Source organism: Callithrix jacchus, chromosome 8 (assembly GCF_049354715.1).
Source record: "Callithrix jacchus isolate 240 chromosome 8, calJac240_pri, whole genome shotgun sequence".
Taxonomy (NCBI): Eukaryota; Metazoa; Chordata; class Mammalia; order Primates; family Cebidae; genus Callithrix; species Callithrix jacchus.
The window spans coordinates 4,878,643-4,899,009 of NC_133509.1; the positions used below are offsets into that span (position 1 = coordinate 4,878,643).

The 20,367-nt window shown below is 42.1% G+C and overlaps 2 protein-coding genes across 23 annotated transcripts in view; one reads left to right on the forward strand and one right to left on the reverse strand.

The window, feature by feature from the left end:
• Positions 1 to 2,172: 2,172 nt before the first annotated feature.
• Positions 2,173 to 20,367, reverse strand: part of SLTM (SAFB like transcription modulator) — a 58,359-nt gene continuing 40,164 nt past the window's right edge. For 11 of the 22 annotated variants that reach the window (XM_078333265.1, XM_078333264.1, XM_078333263.1 and 8 more), the window contains 8 exons: positions 18,180 to 18,360; positions 17,334 to 17,458; positions 16,118 to 16,288; positions 14,980 to 15,294; positions 14,730 to 14,874; positions 12,423 to 12,583; positions 5,880 to 6,032; positions 2,199 to 2,259 (listed from right to left, as the gene is read on the reverse strand). In XM_078333265.1, the coding sequence (XP_078189391.1) occupies positions 2,214 to 2,259; positions 5,880 to 6,032; positions 12,423 to 12,583; positions 14,730 to 14,874; positions 14,980 to 15,294; positions 16,118 to 16,288; positions 17,334 to 17,458; positions 18,180 to 18,360 (1,297 nt within the window). In that variant the 3' untranslated portion in view covers positions 2,199 to 2,213. Of the gene's footprint in view, positions 2,260 to 5,879; positions 6,033 to 7,547; positions 8,603 to 12,422; positions 12,584 to 14,729; positions 14,875 to 14,979; positions 15,375 to 16,117; positions 16,289 to 17,333; positions 17,459 to 18,179; positions 18,361 to 20,367 lie in introns of those variants that run through there. The other 11 variants (XM_078333260.1, XM_078333258.1, XM_078333259.1 and 8 more) reach the window with 5 other exon arrangements.
• Positions 17,398 to 20,367, forward strand: part of LOC144577266 (uncharacterized) — a 93,719-nt gene continuing 90,749 nt past the window's right edge. The window contains exon 1 of the mRNA XM_078333271.1: positions 17,398 to 17,509. The gene's annotated coding sequence lies outside the window, so the exon portion shown is untranslated. The remainder of the gene's footprint in view (positions 17,510 to 20,367) is intronic.

A 20,367-nucleotide genomic window follows, 5' to 3' on the forward strand; every position in this document is an offset into this window, starting at 1 on the left:
AGTGACAATACCAAATGATGGTGCATCTGTGGAGCCATTTGAACCTTTTACATTGCTGGTGCAAAAAGGTACAACTGCTTCAGAAAACTCTGGTAGTTTTCTGTAATGTTAAATATACACTCCCATATATCCAATCCTATTTACCCAAGAGAAAGGAAAACGTGTCCACACAAAGACTTGTACACAAATATTCATAGCAGTTTTATTCATAATTGCCCAAAATGGTCAACAACCCAAATTTCCATCAATAGGTGAATGCACAAAAAACTGTGATACATCTGTACATTGGAAACCTACACAGCAACAGGAAGATGGAATGGCTAACACAAACAGCAACATGGCTGAATTGCAAAAACTGCTGAGTGAAAGGAACCAGACACTAAATAAGACATTACTGTATGATCCTGTTTATAGGAAACTCTCTAAGACATGAAGTCTCCAGTGGTAAAAAGCAGATAAGTGGTGCCTGGGGCTGCAGATACAGTTTAGGACAACCAGGAAAGGGCACAAGGAAACTTGGTGATGGAAACACTCCACATCGTGACCATGGCGGTAATGGCTTGGCTGTCTGCATTCATCTATGCACAGTAAATTGTACACTTAAAATGTGTGCATATTTGTACATTTTACTGCAAAATACTCGTTTCTGTATGCTAGCAATGAACAACTGAAAACTGAAATTCAACAAGTCCATTAATAATACCATCAACCAAAATACTAAAGATAGGTGCAAAACCTATACACTGAAAACTAGAATTCGAGTTTACTTCTGTCATTCTGTGTGACCACTTGGAGCTTTTGTGTTTACATTTAAAAAATAAGCAGATAAGATAAAACCCACTTGAAAAAAATAGGTAAACAGTGTCAACTGAAAAGTGTAATATTTTTGCTTAGTGAATGAAAATTTTAGTTGATGCAAAATGAGACTCTTGATCTAGACTCTCTAGTACTTGCATTCGCCCCGTTACACTCCTTTCAAAGGTGACTCTCTACTTAATAGAATGAAAACGAAGTATTACTTATCTAAATAATACATAATATTTCACAGCTTAACCAACGCAGTTCATTTTCGTTTTTTGTTTTTAAAGAGACAGGGTCTCACTGTTTGGCCCAGGCTAGTCTTCAATTCCTAGCCTCAAGTGTTCCTCCCACCTCAGCCCTCCCAAGTGCTAAGATTAGAGGCGTGAGCTATCATGCCTGGCAAGCAGGACAGTTCTGAAAGCTCCGGACCCACGTTCCTAAACCTGATGGGGAAGTCCCCCACTCCCACCGAGTGATTCAGCTCTACAGAGGAATTGAACATCATTTAACCAGAAAATCAGAGAATCTCATCCCACTGACAAAAACAGTTAATTGCCAGCACCTTGTAAAAATCATTTAGTCTTTCTTACTCTGAGCTGTATCTCTAGAATGATTCTCAAACCTTGCTGTATATGTGAATCCTGTGGAGGAACTTTTGGAGGTAAAACATGCTGGAACCCCATCATAAACCTCTGGGGGAGTGGCCCAGACTCATCAACCATTAGACCTCAGATTTTGCCCAATTCACATCTATGCCAGTTTAATTATCTATTTTTTTTTTCTTTTGAGATGGAGTCTTGCTCTGTTGCCCAGGCTGGAGTGTAGTGGCGTGATCTAGGCTAACTGCAACCTCCGCCTCCCTGGTTCAAGCGATTCTCCTGCCTCAGCCTTCTGAGCAGCTGGGATTACAGAGGGTGCACCACCATGCCCAGCTCATTTTTGTATTTTTAGTAGAGATGGGGTTTTACCATGTTGGCCAGGCTGGTCTTGAACTCTTGACCCACCTACCTTGGCCTCCCAAAGTGCTAGGATTATAGGTGTGAGCCATCACACCTGGCTTGTTTTTTTTCATGTTTACTTTTTTTTTTTTTTGAGATGGAGTTTCACTCTTGTTGCCCAGGCTGGAGTGCAATGGTGCGATCTTGGCTCACCGTTGCAACCTCCGCCTCCCGAGTTCCAGCAATTCCCCTGTCTCAGTGTCCTGAGTAGCTGGGATTACAGGCATGTGCCACCATGCCCCTCTTAATTTTTGTATTTTTAGTAGAGACGGCGTTTCTCCATGTTGGTCAGGCTGGTCTCAAACTTCCAACCTCAGGTGATCCACCCGCCTCGGCCTCCCAAAGTGCTGGGATTATAGGCGTGAGCCACAGCACTTGGCATACTTCTCTATTTAATCATCGACCTTTTACAAATTAGGTAGTCCTTGGGTCTGAAATCAGGGAACACAGGATGAGTTTGCTAGAACAAGAAAACAATGAGCATAATTTGTTCTGTATTTGGCACATATTTTCCCACTTAAACCCTTACAACAAGCGAACCCTGTCCCACAAGCGAAGTCGACTGTAGTATTCTGGACATAACAGATAAATTGCCCATAACTGAACACACCAAGTAAATGGCAAACTCCCTGTTCCTCCACATTCGGAGGCCTCTGCTTTCTAGACTGGATGCTCCTGCATACTGTCCCAGCTGCAAGGGCCTTCCCTGTACTACAGTCTTAGCGAATATATTTGACTGTTCTTAAGAGTAGTTCAGAGGGAGCGAGCTGTCGACCAGGTGAAGCAAATCCTAGCAGGCTACCTCTCCAGAGGTCTGGGATAGCAGATCCATGGGAAATAAAGTCATTAGAGAAGTTAACAGGTAATTTGGTAATTTTACAAAATTTAGGGTGTTAGTTCCTTGGATCAGCATTCCTTAGAATTTTTAGTCTTATATTACCATGTCCTTGAAGGATGCACCATTTCTTGTCATGATATTTGACTCACGCAGTCCACCTCCCAAATGCCTGAAGTGTGATGAGGAAATGGATTTATAGTTTGATGGACATCACTAGACTTACTAAGGGAAGGGCCAGGCCAGGCTCAGTGCCTCACGCCTGTAATCCCAGAACTTTGAGAGGCCGAGGCCGGCAGATCACCTGAGGTCAGGTGTTCGAGAGCAGCCTGGCCAACATGGTGAAACCAGGTCTCTACTAAAAATTTAAAAATTGGCTGGGCATGGTGGCAGGTGTCTGTAATCCCAGCTACTCAGGAGCCTGAGGCAGTAGAATCGCTTCAACCTGAGAGGCAGAGGTTGCAGTGAGCTGAGATCACACCATTGCACTCCAGCCTGGGGGAAAAAAGCGAGACACAGTCTCAAAAAAAAAGAAAAGAAAAGAGAGAAGGGGCCCAGCGTGGTGGCTCATGCCTGTAATCCAGCACTTTGGGAGCCTCAGGAGAGCAGACTGCTTGAGGTCAGGGGTTTGAAACCAGTCTGGCCAACGTGGTGAAATGCCATCTCTATTAAAAATACAAAAATCAGCCAGGCAGGCATGGTGGCAGGCGCCTGTAATCCCAGCTACTTGGTAGGCTGAGGCATGCGAATCGCTTGAAACTGGGAGGCAGAGGTTGCAGTGTACCAAGATTGTGCCATTGTACTCCAGCCTAAGTGACAGTGAGATACAATCTCAAAAAAAAAAGAAAACTGTCTCTGTCCAAATTAAAGGTTATTGCTTGAGCTTTTGATGAGCTCAGTCTCATAAACTGGTGAAAATGTAACCACTGAGTAGATTTCATACTCATTTCCTAACACTGTTGGCAAATCCAGGTGGGAAACTATACATGGTGAGCACGGAGGCAAGATGACTTCATGGCTAATGTTTATGCCTGGGGCAGGCATCTCACCTTCAGAAAGCATGAATTCCAGGCTTAGAGCTGTTAGTCTGCGCAGCCTGTCCCTAAATAATCCCCTTTCTTACTGGTGGCTGCACCAAGGGGTGGTTTAAGTATTCAATCTTTAAAAAGTGTGTTACACAGTGGCCAGGCGCGGTGGCTCACGCCTGTAATCCCAGCACTTTGGGAGGCTGAGGCGGGTGGATCACGCAGTCAAGAGATTGAGACCATCCTGGTCAACATGGTGAAACCCCGTCTCTACTAAACATACAAAAAAATTAGCTGGGCATGGTGGCGCGTGACTGTAATCCCAGCTACTCGGGAGGCTGAGGCAGGAGAATTGTCTGAACCCAGGAGGAGGTGGAGGTTGCGGTGAGCCGAGATCGCGCCATTGCACTCCAGCCTGGGGAACAAGAGCGAAACTCCGTCTCAAAAAAAAAAAAAAAAAAGAAGTGTGTTACACAAATGCAATTTCAAGACAAAGCCCAGGCTCCCCCATTCCAACTAGATTGTTCTCCCTATGTCCCTGTTGTAAAAATCCCAGGGGCCAGGGATACAGCAGTGAAAATAAAAAACAGACAAAAACAGCTGTCCTTCTGGAGCTTACATTCAAGTAGGAAAAGATGGATTATAGATTAGATGGGAAGGAGGGGGAATGCCGAGAAAGGGAGTGTGGCAATTTTATTTCATTTTGAGATGAAATCTCACTCTTATCACCCAAGCTGGAGTGCAGTGATGCGATCTGAGCTCACTGCAATGCCCACCTCCAGGGTTCAAGCAATTATCCTGCCTCAGCCTCCCAAGTAGCTGGGATTACAGGTGCCTGTCACCAGGCCTATCTAATTTTTTTGTAATTTTAGGAGAGACGGGGTTTCATCATGTTTGCCAGGCTAGTCTCGAACTCCTGACTTCAGGTGATCCACCCGTCTCTACCTCCCAAAGTTCTGGGATTATAGGCACGAGCCACTATGCCTGGCCTAAGTGTGGCAATTTTAAATAAAATCAGAGAAGGCATGGTTGAGAAAATGACATTTTAGCTAAGAACTGAAGCAATGAGGAGGCGAGGCACATGGCTATCTGAGGAAGAGAACTGCAGATGAAGGCGTGAGCAAAAGCAGGCTGGAGATGGGATGCTGTTGTCAACGCATGAGATGAGGCCAATGTGGAAACCAAGTGAACAAGGAGAAGAGTAGTAGGAAATGAGGTGAAAGACTGAATATATTCCATAGATGGAAAGACACTAGAGGGCTCAGAGAGAAAACATAAGGCAGTAGCGGTGAAGACACATATACTGGTGATTTTGGTACAGAATATATAGGTGAACATTAACTACATGATACCTGCACCTAGGGCCTGGCTAGAATGGCTAAGTCAAAAGGAAAGACAAAGATAGAAGCTTATCTGTAGGAAGCACTTAAAAGATTTCAGGAAACACTTTGTTTCAGATAAAAATAAACTATTTGTTGAGTGGTGTGTGTGTTTTTTTAATAAGAGACTGCGTCTTGCTCTGTTACCTGGAGTGCAATGGCATGGTTTTGGGTCACTGCAACCTCCCCCTCCTGGGTTCAAGCGATTCTCCTGCCTCAGTCTCCCAAGTAGCTGGGATTATAGGTGCTCACCACCATGCCCAGCTAATTTTTACATTTTTAGTACAGACAGGGTTTCACCCTGTTGGCCAGGCTGGCCTCAAACTCCTGACCTTGTGATCCACCCGCCTCGGCCTCCAAAAGTACCGGGATTACAGGTGTGAGCCACCACGCCCGGCGAGTGGCGTGTTTTAAGGGATATTATTAATTTTACCTTCGCACCCTTACTGAGTTGAAGGCGGTGATTAAAGTACTTCAGAGGATTCGTTTGGATGTAACTGCACGTGGTAAATTTGAGGTGTTTGACAGAAATGCTAATTAAGCAATTATTGGAGGTACTAGAAGAGACTCATCTTTAGGTAGAGATGGATTGGATGCGGTTCTTTATAAATGCAAAAAAATCTGACAGTTTTTTCAATAAGGATTCAGTTTGTTAAGATGTGTTAAGTATGGAGGAACTAAGTTAAGTGACAATCCAGGCAGAAGGGTTTTAAATGTTTTCATTACTGCATATATTTAAGAACTTGAGATTGTTTTCTACCTAATTCCTAAGCTTTTAATTTTATTTTACAATTATTTTTGGCATGTGTAGTTTCTGACATCAGCATCTTGCCCAACTTACAAAGACTGGCTGCTGTCTTTCTGGACTCTTCTTTGCATCGTGTAAGCTGTCCGTATCTGGACTCCTCTTTGCATCGTGTAAGCTGTCCGTAGCTGGACTCTTCTTTGCATCGTGTAAGCTGTCCGTAGCTTCTCACGCATTGATGCCATTGCACTGTGGTGAAACATACGGATTGTGCATCCAGCACATGGAGAATGGCACGTTTTCCTCCATTCTCTTGGCTTTGAGGAGTCTATCTTCTTTCATAAAAACCTCTAAATAGACTGGGTGCAGTGGCTCAATCTTATAATCCTAGCATTTTGAGAGGCCAAGGCGGGTGGATCATGAGGTCAGGAGTTAAGAGACCAGCCTGGCCAACACAGTGAAAATACAAAATTACAAATACTAAAAATACAAAAATAAACTGAGCCTGGTGGCTGGCGCCTGTAATCCCAGCTACTCAGGAGGCTAAAGCCAGAGAATCACTTGAACCCGGGAGGTGGAGGCTGCAGCAGTGAGCCAAGATCTCACCATTGCACTCCAGCCCGGGCGGCAGAGCGAGACTCTGTCTTAAAAACAAAACAGACAGAACAAACCCCCTCTAAATTAGATTTTCACTATTGACCCTAAGCCAGCCAGATCACTGCTACCTGCTGTCCTGGATCATTGACGGTCACTCAACCTCAATGCCAGCATATCAGGTGGTTTTGTCAGGTTTTCTGAACTTAAGAAAGCCATCACCATGGCAACCTGAGTAAAAAATAATTACCTATAGTGTCTGTAGGCTTGTAGCCTTCAGTGTAAGTGTAGAAAAGAATGAAACAAATCAAGGATCTAATGTTTAAAATGTAGGTTACTATCCATATTCCCATCTGAAAACTGCTCAGGTCAGCTATTCTACCTATGGCTAGGAGGATTCTTCTGAGTATTGGGCAAGCGAACGCACGCCAAACACTCAGCACACTGCCCAGCACATAAAGCGCTTAGCCCATGTTAGCAGCTGTATGATAATCCCTTCTAAGAAGCATAGTCCCTCTCTACAAACAAGGAAACAGTGAGAAGTGACACGCTAACCCAAAGTCACCAACATTCACTCCAGTGGATACTGAGGCTTCTGTGCCACTCTACAAAATGTTGTGATCAGGAAATGAAGACCTCTCAAACACCAATGCACACCCCCACCTTCTCCCACAGCTAGGACTGGGAGTGGCAGAAAAGGCTAAGAAATCCAGAGAAGTCCCCAAAGTGCCACTTGCCCAAAGGGCCAGAGACCACAGTACCTTGGTTGCCCATGGCACTCGGAGGTCTGAGCCATCTCATGGGCATGACCGTACCAAGCACAGAGACTGCTGAATTTACCAAGAATCTAGACTATTTGGATTGTTCGTCACTGATTTAGATAAAGGGATGTGGGAAGTTTTCTGAAAGAATAGCATTTACCTTGAAGGGCCTTCCTAAAAGAGATGCCTTTTTAAAAAAAGCCGTAGGATCAGTGGTTAAGTCTCTAACATATGAACAGCATATGCTGCCCAGCTAATGAGGTGAAGAGTCGAAGCGAGATTTATTTCTGAGAAACAAAGACCAAGAGACTGCCTTTATAGCACTATGCCTCACCAGTTACCTCGGGCTGAACTGCAGAAAGAGCTTGATGACCAACACCTAAAACGCTGGAAACAAAGACACACACACTTCCAGGTGTGGATTTTTATTTTCACAAAAAGACAACAATGTCTTCCCACATACAACATATTTACAAAACCCAACTGATTCACCCATCTAGAACCTGGGTTTTCGTTCCACTTCTCAACATAGTTGGGAACATGGAAACATTAATACCCACACAATTCCCAGAGATGGAATTTATCCATTAAACAGTGCAGATTACCTACAAGTGCACTTACCTGCACAGCTCGGTCTAAGAACCTTGTGCAACAAACCTCATGGCCAAGGTTTCATTAATCTATTTGGTTTCATACCATGCAAACCTGAACAAGTGTGCTGCTACGCTAAACCGAAAATCGGTTCTCATTTTACAATTAAAAAGGTTCTCAACACTTTAGCAACTATACAGAATATGAAGGTTTATTTCAAAAAAGATTACATTTTTTTAAACCAGGATACACAGATGCACTTAATGTAACAGTACCTTCTGCAAAAATAGGTTACATAATACTCAGAAATGCAAGAACAATCTTATTCTCTAAAAATTAGACAGCTAAGACTTCTGAAGCTTAGACAGCCTTCAAAAGGGAGGCTGAAAATGCTTGGTGAAAAGAAGTAACTCTAGAGCCAGACACCACAGAGCTAAGACTGCAAATCAAACCACTACCGCACGGCTGCAAACTACTCTCTATATTCACACAGCGTTAAACAAAATGAATTCAATTTCATCTTTTCAAGTGTGTCTTGGTGCTGCAAGAAAAAAAGCTGAATGATACACAAAACTATTAAAAGTTACAACAGAACTATTTAAACATCTTCTCCAAAATTGAGAAAAGCAATCATGTTAAATTTTTAAAAAGAAAAAGTCTGACAGAACTCTCAAGCAAGTCAGAGGTCGTCTTCATAAGTAGTCAAGTAAAGTTCACAAGAGTTTTCAATAAATTATCTTAAAACCAGGGCAGAGAGCTCATTTTCAGAATCGTCGTGGAGGTCCGCCCTTAAATGGCTTAAATCCGGAGCCACTTCCTCTTGGCATGGAATTGCCACTGATTTGTACAATTCTATTAATTGGGGATGCGTTACTGAAAAAGGTTTAAATGAAAAAAAAATGTAAGAGAACAAAGAACAAATCATCACTGCAAATACTTACACAGCACTTACCATTTGCCAGGCACTGTTCTTGCTACTTTATCCAAAATAAATCATTTACTCTTTTCAACAGTCCTTTGAGATCTGAATCACTACTAACCCCACTTTACCGATGAAGAAACAGATCTGGAGGTTGAGTAACTCCGATGGTCACAAAGCAAATAAAATGGTGGAGCAGAGATTGGAACCTGGGCAATCTCACTTTGAAGCGCCACTACTTCATAAGCCATTTGCTGATACGCACATGGATGGATTATAGCAGATTTCTTAAGTGTGGACGTGAAACCAGCAGCAGTAGCAACAGTTGTAACAGTTGTTAGAAATGCAAATTCTTACCCCCATCTCAGACAACTGAGAAGGAACTGGGGGGTGGGACCCCAGCATCCTGTGTTTTGGGGGTTTTAAAAAATACATATACATATTTTTAGACAGGGACTTACTCCCTTCACCCAGGCTGGAGTGCAGTGGCACAATCACGGCTCACTGCAGCAACCCCTGACTTCCTGAGCTCAGGTGATTCTCCCACCTCAGCTTCCAGAGTAGCTGGGACTACAGGCAAGCACCACCATGCTCAGCTAATTTTTTTATTTTCAGTAGATACACGGTTGCACCATGTTGGCCAGGCTAGTCTCGAACTCCTGGGCTCAAAAGATCTGTTGGCCATGGCCTCCCAAAGTCCTGGAATTATAGGCATGAGCCACCATGACCAGGCAGCCTGTGTTTTAACAAACCCTCCAGGTGATTCTGTTGTTTGCTAAAGCTTGTGAACTAAATTCTAGGACGTAATGTAAGAAATATTTCTGGAATCTTTATCTGTAACGCAACAGAGCAGATGTTAGTAAGACAGAAAAAGCAGACCCTCTCCCCACCCCAAAAAACCATTAATAGGCCAGGTGTGGTGGCTCAGGCCTGTAATCCCAACACTTTGGGAGGCTGAGGCTGGAGGACCAACGAGAATTGCTTGAATTTGTGAGGCACAGGTTAGAGTGAGCTGAGATCATGCTATTGTATTCCAGCTTGGGCAACAAAGTGAGACTCCATCTCAGGAAAAACCATGAACAAACCACACAATAAAAATCTACAGTGAAAGCCAGGTGCAGTGGCTAATGCCTGTAATCCCAGTACTTTGGGAGTCTGAGGCCGGAGGATCACCTGAGGAAGAGGAGTTCGAGACCAGCCTGGCCAACAAGGTAAAACCTCTGTGTCTACTAAAAATATAAAAAATTAGCTGAATGTGGTGACACATGCCTGTAGTCCTAGCTACTTGGGAGGCCAAGGAAGGAGAATCACTTGAACCCACAAGGCAGAAGTTGCAGTGAGCTGAGATCGCACCACTGCACTCCAGCTTGGGCAACAGAGACTTTGTCTTGGAAAAAAAAAAAAAAACTACAGTGAAAAGGTTCAGGCAGAATAAAACTAAATTATATAAAAGCTTAAATGCCAGGCTGAGGAATTTCGGCTTGATCCTGTGACCTACAGCAGCTGCTTTTTTTGGTTTTAGAGCAGTAAATGGTAAAACAAAATGGGGGTTTTAACGATTGAGAAATAGGGTAATGGAGCATGAAAAGAATAATTCGGGAAGATCAGACAGAAGCTGAAATGCGGAAGACGGAATAGCCATGAGAAACATTTTTTGTAGAGATAGGGTTTTGCCATGTTGCCCAGGCTGGTCTTGAACTCCTCAGTTCAAGTGATCCACCTTCCGTGTCCTCCCAAAGTGCTGGGATTACAGGTGTGAGCCACTGCCTGAGAAACATTAAAAATAAATAAATGGCCAGGCACAGTGGCTCATGCCTGTAATCCCAGAACTTTGGAAGGCCGAGACAGACAGATCATGAGGTCAGGAGGTCAAAACCAGCATGGCCAACTACAAAAATTAGCCAGGAGTGGTGGTGTATGCACATAATCCCAGCTACCTGGGAGGACGAGGCAGGAGAATCTCTTGAAAGCTGAGATCAGCTACTACTCTCCAGCCTGGGCAACAAAGCGAGACTCCGTCTCAAAAAAAAAAAAAAAAAAGAAAAAGAACCACACTTAGAAATTTATGCTAGAAATGAAGAAAGGTAAAGACGAGGCCCCTGTTTTTCCAGTCAGGATGAGTGAAACGGGTGGTGGCACTATCAAATTAAAAGAAGCTGGAGGCAACGAAAGGGACACAAAAGTTTAAAATAGGAAAGAAATGAGTCTGACTGTGACCTGGAATTCATGGAAACAGAAAAGCACTTATATGGCAATGGCAACATGAAACTGAAAAGAAACAGCAGTGTCTAAAGCTTAGCCACAGGAAGGAGCATGCAAAGGCAGTCACAAGGGCAGAAAGAAAATGATGGTGCCTTAGAAAACAGACTCCCTCAAAATAAAGAAAAGTGACCGTGTGAAACAGTGTTGAAGCACCGAGGAGCCTGACAACTATGAAACTAAAAGAATCTATATTTATCGGGGCCGGGCGCAGTGGCTCACGCCTGTAATCCCAGCACTTTGGGAGGCTGAGGCGGGTGGATCACAATGTCAAGAGATCGAGACCATCCTGGTCAACAAGGTGAAACCCTGTCTCTACTAAAAATACAAAAATTAGCTGGGCATGGTAGCGTGCGCCTGTAATCCCAGCTACTCAGGAGGCTGAGGCAGGAGAATTGCCTGAACCCAGGAGGCGGAGGTTGCGGTGAGCTGAGATCGCGCCATTGCACTCCAGCCTGGGTAACAAGAGCGAAACTCGGTCTCAAAAAAAAAAAAAGAATCTATATTTATCAAGCGAAAAGTCATCTGTGACCTTTACAAACCAGATACAATGAATTCTGCGCTTGTGCAGGCTTACTGAAGTTTGATGTTAGAAGTGTGACCATGGAATGGTAGTGACCTGGGTCAGAGTCTCCTAAGAGGAATGGGAAAGAAAGGAGGACATGAAAGGGATGGGGAAGCTGAAGGCGTGCTGGGTGAAAGGTCACATCCCACCTTGGTTTGGAGACAAAGTAAAGCTCTCTTCTCAACACATGAACAGATTTTGTGTTAAATGTCTAAAAGCTTTGCCAAGAGTTTTAAAAGGGAGGAAACAGAACACACTTTCAGTTTTTTCTTCCTAAGAATTTGAGGAATGCTGGGTAGGGAACAAGATGATGGTTCCAATGTGAGATTAAGATTCATTATCTAGGCCGGGTGGAGTGGCTCACACCTGTAATCCCAGCACTTTGGGAGGCCGAGGCAGGCGGATCACCTGAAGACAGGAGTTCAAGACCATCCTGAGCAACATGGTGAAACCCCATCTCTACTAAAAATGCAAAAAGTAGCCGGGCATGGTGGCCACACCTGTAATCCCAGCCACTCAGAAGGCTGAGATGACAGAACTGGTTGAACCCGGAAGGCAGAGGTTGCAGTCAGCCAAGATCATGTCACCTCACTCCAGCCTGGGCAACAAAAACTCCATCTCAAAAAAAAAAGGATTCATTATCTACTAGATCCTGCCATACATACATACATACATACATACATACCTACCTACCTATATCTAGATCAACTTGCCAGAATGTCACTGAATTCATTTGCAAGGAAGAATACAAACTAACATTAATATCAGCTGTTCTGCAAACACTCCTTGGGAAACTGAGTGGATACAGGGTGTTCCGGCAGACCAGGGGTTTTTACTAGTTGCAATTCAGTCTCTCATCAATGTCAGAAGAAACTATAATGACTTCTATGGAAAGGATAAAGCGCTGGTTGTGTGTTGGCAGAAAAAGTCTAACCTGGTTAGTTATTTACCTTGAATGTTGGGTTATCATGCCTGCTCCTGCCCGGCCATCACCCATTCGCCTTGTATCATGATAGCTAGGCCCTTGAGAGGGTGGACCATGCCACTCTTTCCTTGGTCCACTTGTGTCCCGTCCATGGCGTTCAACCACATGTCGCTCCTCAGGATAGTGCTAAAAGAATAGCATATGAAAAGTCACTTGGCTGGGCGCAGTGGCTCTTGCCTGTAATCTCAGCACTTTCGGAGGCCAAGGTGGGCAGATCACCTGAGGTCAGGAGTTTGAGACCAGCCTGGCCAACATGGTGAAACCCTGTTTCTACTAAAAATACAAAAAGTTAGCTGGACATGGTGCCACGTGCCTGTAATCCCAGCTACTCAGGAGGCTGAGGCAGGAGAATCGCTTGAACCCGGGAGGTGGAGGCTGCAGTGAGCCAAGATGGTTCCACTACACTTCAGCCTGGGCAACAAGAGTGAAAATCCGTCTCCCAAAAAAAAAAAAAAAGTCACGACACCCTCAGTTTCATCCCAACTTACTTCTATTGGTGTCCTTTTAATGTCAGAAGCAAATTAGTAAGACATCTGACAAGACAAGATAAAAAAGAGTAATGCAAGAGCCTATGAAAAGAGTTTATTTCGTAGCAAGAAGCTACTCAGGCTTCAGGGAAGGACATGGAGGAAATGATTCAAATTTTAATTCCTTTCTTTTTGAGATGGAGTCTCGCTCTCTTACCAGGCTGGAGTGCAGTGGCGCAATCTCGTCTCACTGTAACCTCCACCTCCCAGGTTCAAGCGATTCTCCTGCCTCAGCCTCCCGAGTAGCTGGTAGTACAGGTGCGTGCCACCACGCCCAGCTGATTTTTGTATAGTAGAGATGGGGTTTCACCATGTTGGCCAGGATAGTCTCGATCTCTAGACTTTGTGATCCACCCGTCTTGGCCTCTGAAAATGCTGGGATTATAGGTGTGAGTCACTGCGCCGGGCCAATTCCTTTTTTTTTAATTTGAAGTTTTTTGGAGACACAATCACACTGTTGCCCAGGTTGGAGTACTGCATTGCAACAATAACTACTCCAACTCTTAACTGCTGGGCTAAAGTGATCCTCCTGCTTCAGCCTCCTGTCTAGCTGGGACTACAGGGTGTGCACCACCATGCCCAGCTAACTTTTTAATTTTCTTATGGAGATGAGGTCTTGCTATATTGCCCAAAGTGGTCTTGAACCCTTGGCCTCAAGTAATCCACCTGCCTTGGCCTCCAAAGTGCTGGAATTACAGGCACAAGCCACCAGGCCTGGCCATTAATTTATATTTCTGTATTTCCTGGCTCCCAGTGCTTTTTGACCCTTCATTATTTCAAATGCTTGGATCTTACATTTATTGTAAGAAGGCACAGACAAAGATCAAAACCTTAAGACAAGTTAGGGTGGGGCCTATGATCAGCCTATCAGGACAACATGCAAACAGCACACAGAAACCAGAGTTGCCAACTTGTTTTACATCGTACTAGTTAGTATTATGGCACTTAGAAGTTGACACATTCATAACTATGGAAAAGAGAGTAGTGAACACTCTGTTTAAAGCTGTTTAAATCATTGCACTCAACCAAGAATATTTTTTTAAAAAGGAAAAAGTGAGAAGGAAACATAAGTAGGGGCCAGAGATTCTGGATCCAGTCTGAAAACCTCAATTTCTTAAAAAGAAATAAAATCAAAGTTATCATGAGAAAGGCTTAGGCAGGGCGGGCCAGCTCACATCTGTAATCCCAGCACTTGGGAGGCCGAGAGGGGCGGATCACAAGGTCAGGAGATCGAGACCATCCTGGCTAACATGGTGAAAACCTGTCTGTACTAAAAATACAAAAAAATCAGCTGTGCGTGGTGGCACGTGCCTGTAGTCCCAGATACTCAGAAGGCTGAGGCAGGACAATCACTTGAACCCGGGAAGTGGAGGTTGCAGTGAGCCAAGATCGCACCACTACATTCCAGCCTAGGTGACAGAGCGAGATCCTGTCTCAAAAAAAAAAAAAAAAAAAGGGGGGGGGGTCCTTTACCAAATTAATAATTCTTAAGTTTTTCTGGGAAGTTAAAAAAAAATGGAGTAAGTATTTCAAGGCTAGTACTTTAACTCTTTGGACTCCTGATGGTCAACTACTGACAGTAAAGTATGAGGAAAATATAGATTCATTTTACAAATTAATGCCTCTCAATCATTCCTATCTAACTAATCTAGGCCACATCAAAATGCTACTGTGTATCCAGAGTAGCTCATAAATCTTCTAAAGGTATGTGTGCAGGCTGGCTGCAGGCCTCCCGCAGCATTTACCTGTGCTCCACTTCCTCGGTCTGTGATGGCTCCTCTGTCTCCATCTCTGCTCCCGTACCCCGAGGTGCTGCTACGATTCCCAGGGGGGGCACCTCTCACGCTGTGTCCTGATACTTCTCTCCCAGATCTTTCCGGTCTTTCGACTCTGTTAAACAAAACATAAAAACATACATGATCCAAACTTTAATCTTACCTTTTTTAACCCCGATGGATTAGACCATCAAGAGAGCATTACAAAGTACACAGCTACCTTGTTTCCCGTTTGTCAGTGGACATGCTTCCTTCACTCTTCCAGCTGGTGGGTCTGGAAGGATTGGGCCCTGCCTCTCGAGGATGTCTAGCGTGAGTGATGTCAGGCCTGTCATGAATGATCACTGTTCTCCTTTCGTCTCGCTCCCCTCGTACTTCTCGCCTGTCTGATTCTCTAAGTTCATTCCTTGGTGGTGGAGGCTCATTTCTTCTGGAGTCACTGAAATTTTTGGGATATCTTTCAAAGCTTGGATCTTCCCTTCGTGCAGTAGGTCGTGCTTTTTTCCCTTCACTTTGACCAACAAAGCGATCCCGCCTATTGATTAGAAACAAAGAATATAGGTCCTAGAAGTGCTTACTTGAGTGCTTAATTCTTCTTAACTTTGTCTGCATAACCTATAATGATGAAACCAAAAAATGAACTTAAGGCAAAGCCATGGAAAAAAGCTAGTTATTATTACAACTCATTTTCTTTTAAACTGAACTAAGTGTCTAGCCTAAAGGCTGGTTTTTTAAGCATTTAGGAGAAATGATACCAAGCACTCAAAGTCACTACCAAGCTAAAGAATGCTTTACTTATTAACAGTCGAGGCACATACAAAGCAATCAGTGCTCCCACAGTTTTCAAGATAAGAAGAGGCTGGATATGGTGGCTCACACTTATAATCTCAGCATTTTGGGAGGCCAAAGTGGGGGATCGCTTGATCCCAGAAGTGTGAGACCAGCCTGGCCAACATGGCAAAACCTGTCTCTACTAAGAATACAAAAATTAGCCAGGTGTGATGGTGCATGTCTATAATCCCAGCTACTTGGGAGGCTGAGGCAAGAGAATTAATCGCTTGAACCCAAGAGGCAAAGGTCGCAGTGAGTCAAGATCGCACCACTACACTCTAGCCTGGGAGACAGAGTGAGACTCTTGTCACAAAAAAATAAAATAAACATAAGATCAAGTCAACCTATTTAGTGGTGTTCTATCGAATTAATTTGGAATACTGAATCACATTCACTTTAACAGAAACGAAAATCATGTAATTTGTTTGAACATTCAGTTCTGACCTGATAAGTTAAGATTTTAGGAGAAAGTTATCACTAGCAAGTCTCATAAAATAAATATAATAATTTTCAACATATCTATCTACCTTTCAAAAGATGAAGACTGTACTGCTGAACTCTCAGGAAACCTGCCCCTCTCTCGGTGATCAAAGTCATTAAATCTGTTCTGCTGGCGAGAGTAGTCAGATCCATGGCCAAATCGTGCATCTGTATCTAGAGACAACTTTTTATTGTCGCTCCAGTAAGGATCATCTCGCCTTGAAGAGAAATATTTGCTCGTTTACATAAATTACTTCCACAGTAATCAAACAACATTTACTTGGAGTTATACATACCACATGTTAGAACTGTGGACACAACAGGGCTAGTAAACTCAAGATATAACACACTCAGTTAGGAGTACAAACTAGCAAAGCCTTAATTGTTGAATTATGTAAAGTCAATAGTGTGAAAAGAATTTAAACAGGAGAGAAAAATAGTTGAAAAACTGCCTGTCTTAAAAGTATTAAACAAAAAGACAAATAACATACTTGAAACCACTTTACAATAAAATTCTAACCAGCAGTTCACAACGTCTTCATTTATCCTGAACTTTGGTAATGTCAGAGTGGAAGTCAGAAGCACAATTCTTTCATTCCACCTAATTCTCTATTTCTAAAATCAACTTAATTTCACAGAATTTATGTTAAGAAAATTAAATGGGCATATTTATATTTTTAAATCTATATGAAGTATGAGTGCAAACACACAATGCAATCTCCTCAAGTTTATGACTTCCATTTCTATACTACCTGCACTACCTTTTTACAAACATTCAAAATCTGTTTAATTATTACTGAAGGCTACTATGATTTTATTGTATTTTCCGTGTGTTTATGTTTTAAGTGACCCTGAAAGATAACAGTGAATTAGATACTAGTTAAAAATACGATTAGTAGTGACTTTGTCCTAGATAACTGGTAATAACTCTAGCTCTGCAATGTCATGGCAGCCTAACAGTCTGAGCATAGGACTATGAGTCCAGAGTGGTTGTAATCCAGGCTCTGTCACTTCCAAAATATTTCAACAATGAAACTTCATAATGAAAAACATTTGGCATTAGAAAGGCGGACAGGACAAGAAATGCAGACTGTTCCCACTCGCCAATGCACTGGGTCTACCCTAGCACTGTCATCCATCCCATCCCTGTTGATCATGACTTTTATTCCAGTGACGGGAGCCTGTACTTTCTAATTCTCTAGTCTTAGCCTAAACGGAATAGAACAGCAAGTGTAACTGTTAAGGAAGAAAGTGAGTAACTACCTGTGATCTACATCACGTGGGCGTTTCAAGGAATTCCTTTTTTCTTGTTCATACCGAAGCTGCTGCTGTTGCCGTCTGAGTTCCTCTCTTTCTCGAGCAATCCGTTCAGCTTCCTTACGACGTTCCTTCAGACCACACAGAAGGAAGAACCAACCAAGGCAAAATGAAAACAAAAGGTAAGTAGACATGCAACCTTGTTTTAACCTTACCACTAAGAAACCACCATAAGCAAAGACCAGGCAAAACAAACCTGGGATACATACATTTCATTTCAATAATCTAGGCTAAGGCTATTGTTCTGCAACATTAAAAATAACAAGGACTGGGGGGCGAAAGTTGGCAGTATTTGGGGAGGTCAAGTTTAGTTTAATTATTTGACTAAAACAAAAGCACCTAAAGGGAATTAGAAACAGCGTTCTTAATATGTATGGAGACTAAGTGCCTTAAAACCTTGAGGTGCAATTCTGCAAAGAGAGGCATTATTTCCTTCCAGCCTTGGGAAATCATTCCCACTGTAATATGTAAGGAAATTGTTATTATTTTCTAAGACTGGGATAGTGACAGAGCCTGGATTACAACTACTCTGGACTCATAGTCCTATGCTCAGACTATTAGGCTGCCATGACATTGCAGAGCTAGAGTTATTACCAATTATCTAGGACAAAGTCACTACTGATTGTGTTTTTAATGAGTACCTAATTCACTGTTACCTTTCAGGGACACTTAAAAGCTCATTAGCTAAACTCATTCTATAGACGCTTTACAATGAGTAAAGCAAATTTTAGGGCAAAAATCACAGTTTCAAAAAGGTGAGTTATTTAAGATGAAAAGATTTTCTGACTGCACCTGTTCAATACGAATGCGTTCCCTTTCCAAGCGTTCGCGTTCCATTCTCTCTCTCTCTAGTTTTTGCCTTTCAATTTCTAGGCGCTCTCTCTCTCTCTGTAAGCGTTCCCGTTCTTCCCGTTCACGAATTATTCTAATGCGTTCTCGCTCTCGACGCTCTCTCTCTGCAATCTCTCTTCGTCTACCAAAAATCAGTATTTAGAAATACTTAAATTATGCTAGCACTGTGTGAAAGAGAATAGCTTTGAATTTGAATTTTTCCTTGAGGTTGGCAATTTTAAATTTCAACTCAATCTAAGTAGTTTTAATGTAATTGGAAACATAATTCAAAGTAAAACTTTAAACAGATCCCAATATTTTCACTTATTTGTAAGTAAAACTGTCAACTGAGCAGCTAAATTTTATATAGAGTAGTTGCCTCTTAGATGAATCCTGTTTAAATAAAAATCACTATAATAGTCCATTAATCAATTGACATTTTAGAAGGATGTAATCTGCATATACAAATTTACAAAACTACAACTTCCAACACTTGTTTTGATGGAAAAACCTCTAATGCCTATTATATATTCTATTGTATCTCCTTAAACAAAATATATACTCTCTTTTGATGATTTGGGATCCTAACAATGAACATCAATAATAGCATATACTACATATGACAAAATGACATCCTGAAGGGCTGTTTTGGAATGTTTACTACCCTGTAATAGATGCCTCCAGGTAGTGTTCAATTGTTCACTGAACTGAACTGTTACTGAATTAGGCCTTGAATGTGATTTTCTTACTGTAAGGCGGTCAGCACCTTTTTCTGTCTATTATCCGCATGTCGTCTTCTAGGAACCCAGTGGTTCTCAAAGAGTCAGCACTACTTCTACAGAAATCGATGGGGTATTTTTAATTATCACAGTACCATGGAGCAGATACTAGTGTTCAGTGTATGAAGTAAAGGAATCTAAGTATCTCACTGATGCATGGAATAGTGAGGATGGTCGTATACAACAAGAACCATCCAACACTTCTCCCACCTTTCAGAGGCCACAATGGACATTCATACCATTAAAAACAACCAAACACCTTAAGCAAAAATTACATCTGAGTCTAGAACTCAACCCCATTTTTAATAAATGCTAAGTTTGTTTGTTTGCTTTGACATGGTTTTATATATTCTAGAATTTCCAATAATGCAACTCTATATAAATAGAAGGTACGTTCTTGAGACCTTTACTAAGAGTTGCTCATGATTTCAGAAATCATGTCATAAGGTCAACACTACTTCTGGTATTTACTAACCAATACAATGTATCACTGACATATGTCAGTTTGTATTTGGAGCTGTCACATTCTCAGTGAGTCTAAATAGGGGTGCAAACATCTGACTACTTCAGTAAGTCATGCCTAAACATTTATATCTGGAATATATATTTTTAGTATAAATTACTTTTATTTCTCCTTTATATTATAGTTAAGCCATTACATTCAATTTTTTGGAAATTATTAGTATAGGGTAAGTACATTATGCATCAATTTCATTTCAGAATAGTAAAGGCATTGCAACATTTTCTCATATAAAAGGGACTTTGGTCTCATAGGGTTTGAGAATCACTGCGCTAGTTGCTCCTCAGTCCCACTCTCCACTCAATCTGTTGTCAACTAAATAAAACAGGAAGCTAGGCACATTTGAACCTCATCTTAAAAAAGAGAACATGGGTTCTGTGTGCTACAAGGATTACTTACTTTTATAAAGTTATGTGACAGTTATTGTACAGTATTATGTAAGTTGTTAAAAGTATCTCTGATAGTTCCTAACACTCTTTTGTGAATGAATAGATCAAATTCCATGACGAGTAACCCCTGGACAAGATAGGTTAACATTTGAAAAAATATACTATAAAACACACCCACAAGACTTATTTTAAGTGTCATCCAAAAACTGATATGCAAAAGTAAACTGGCTCTCATAATGAACTGCTGAGAAACAGTCACTAAAAATGGAAACATCCTGCTTGGTTTGTATTTTCCATTTGTTTTAAAGAGAATGCTTGCTTTGGCATACAATCTAAATACCATTAGGCTCATAGGGCAAATCTTCCTTCTCTCGGGCACTAATGCAAACAATACATTTTTGCTAAATTTGTTGTTAAAATTTCAGATTATAGAATTTGAACACTATAGCTACTCTGAAACG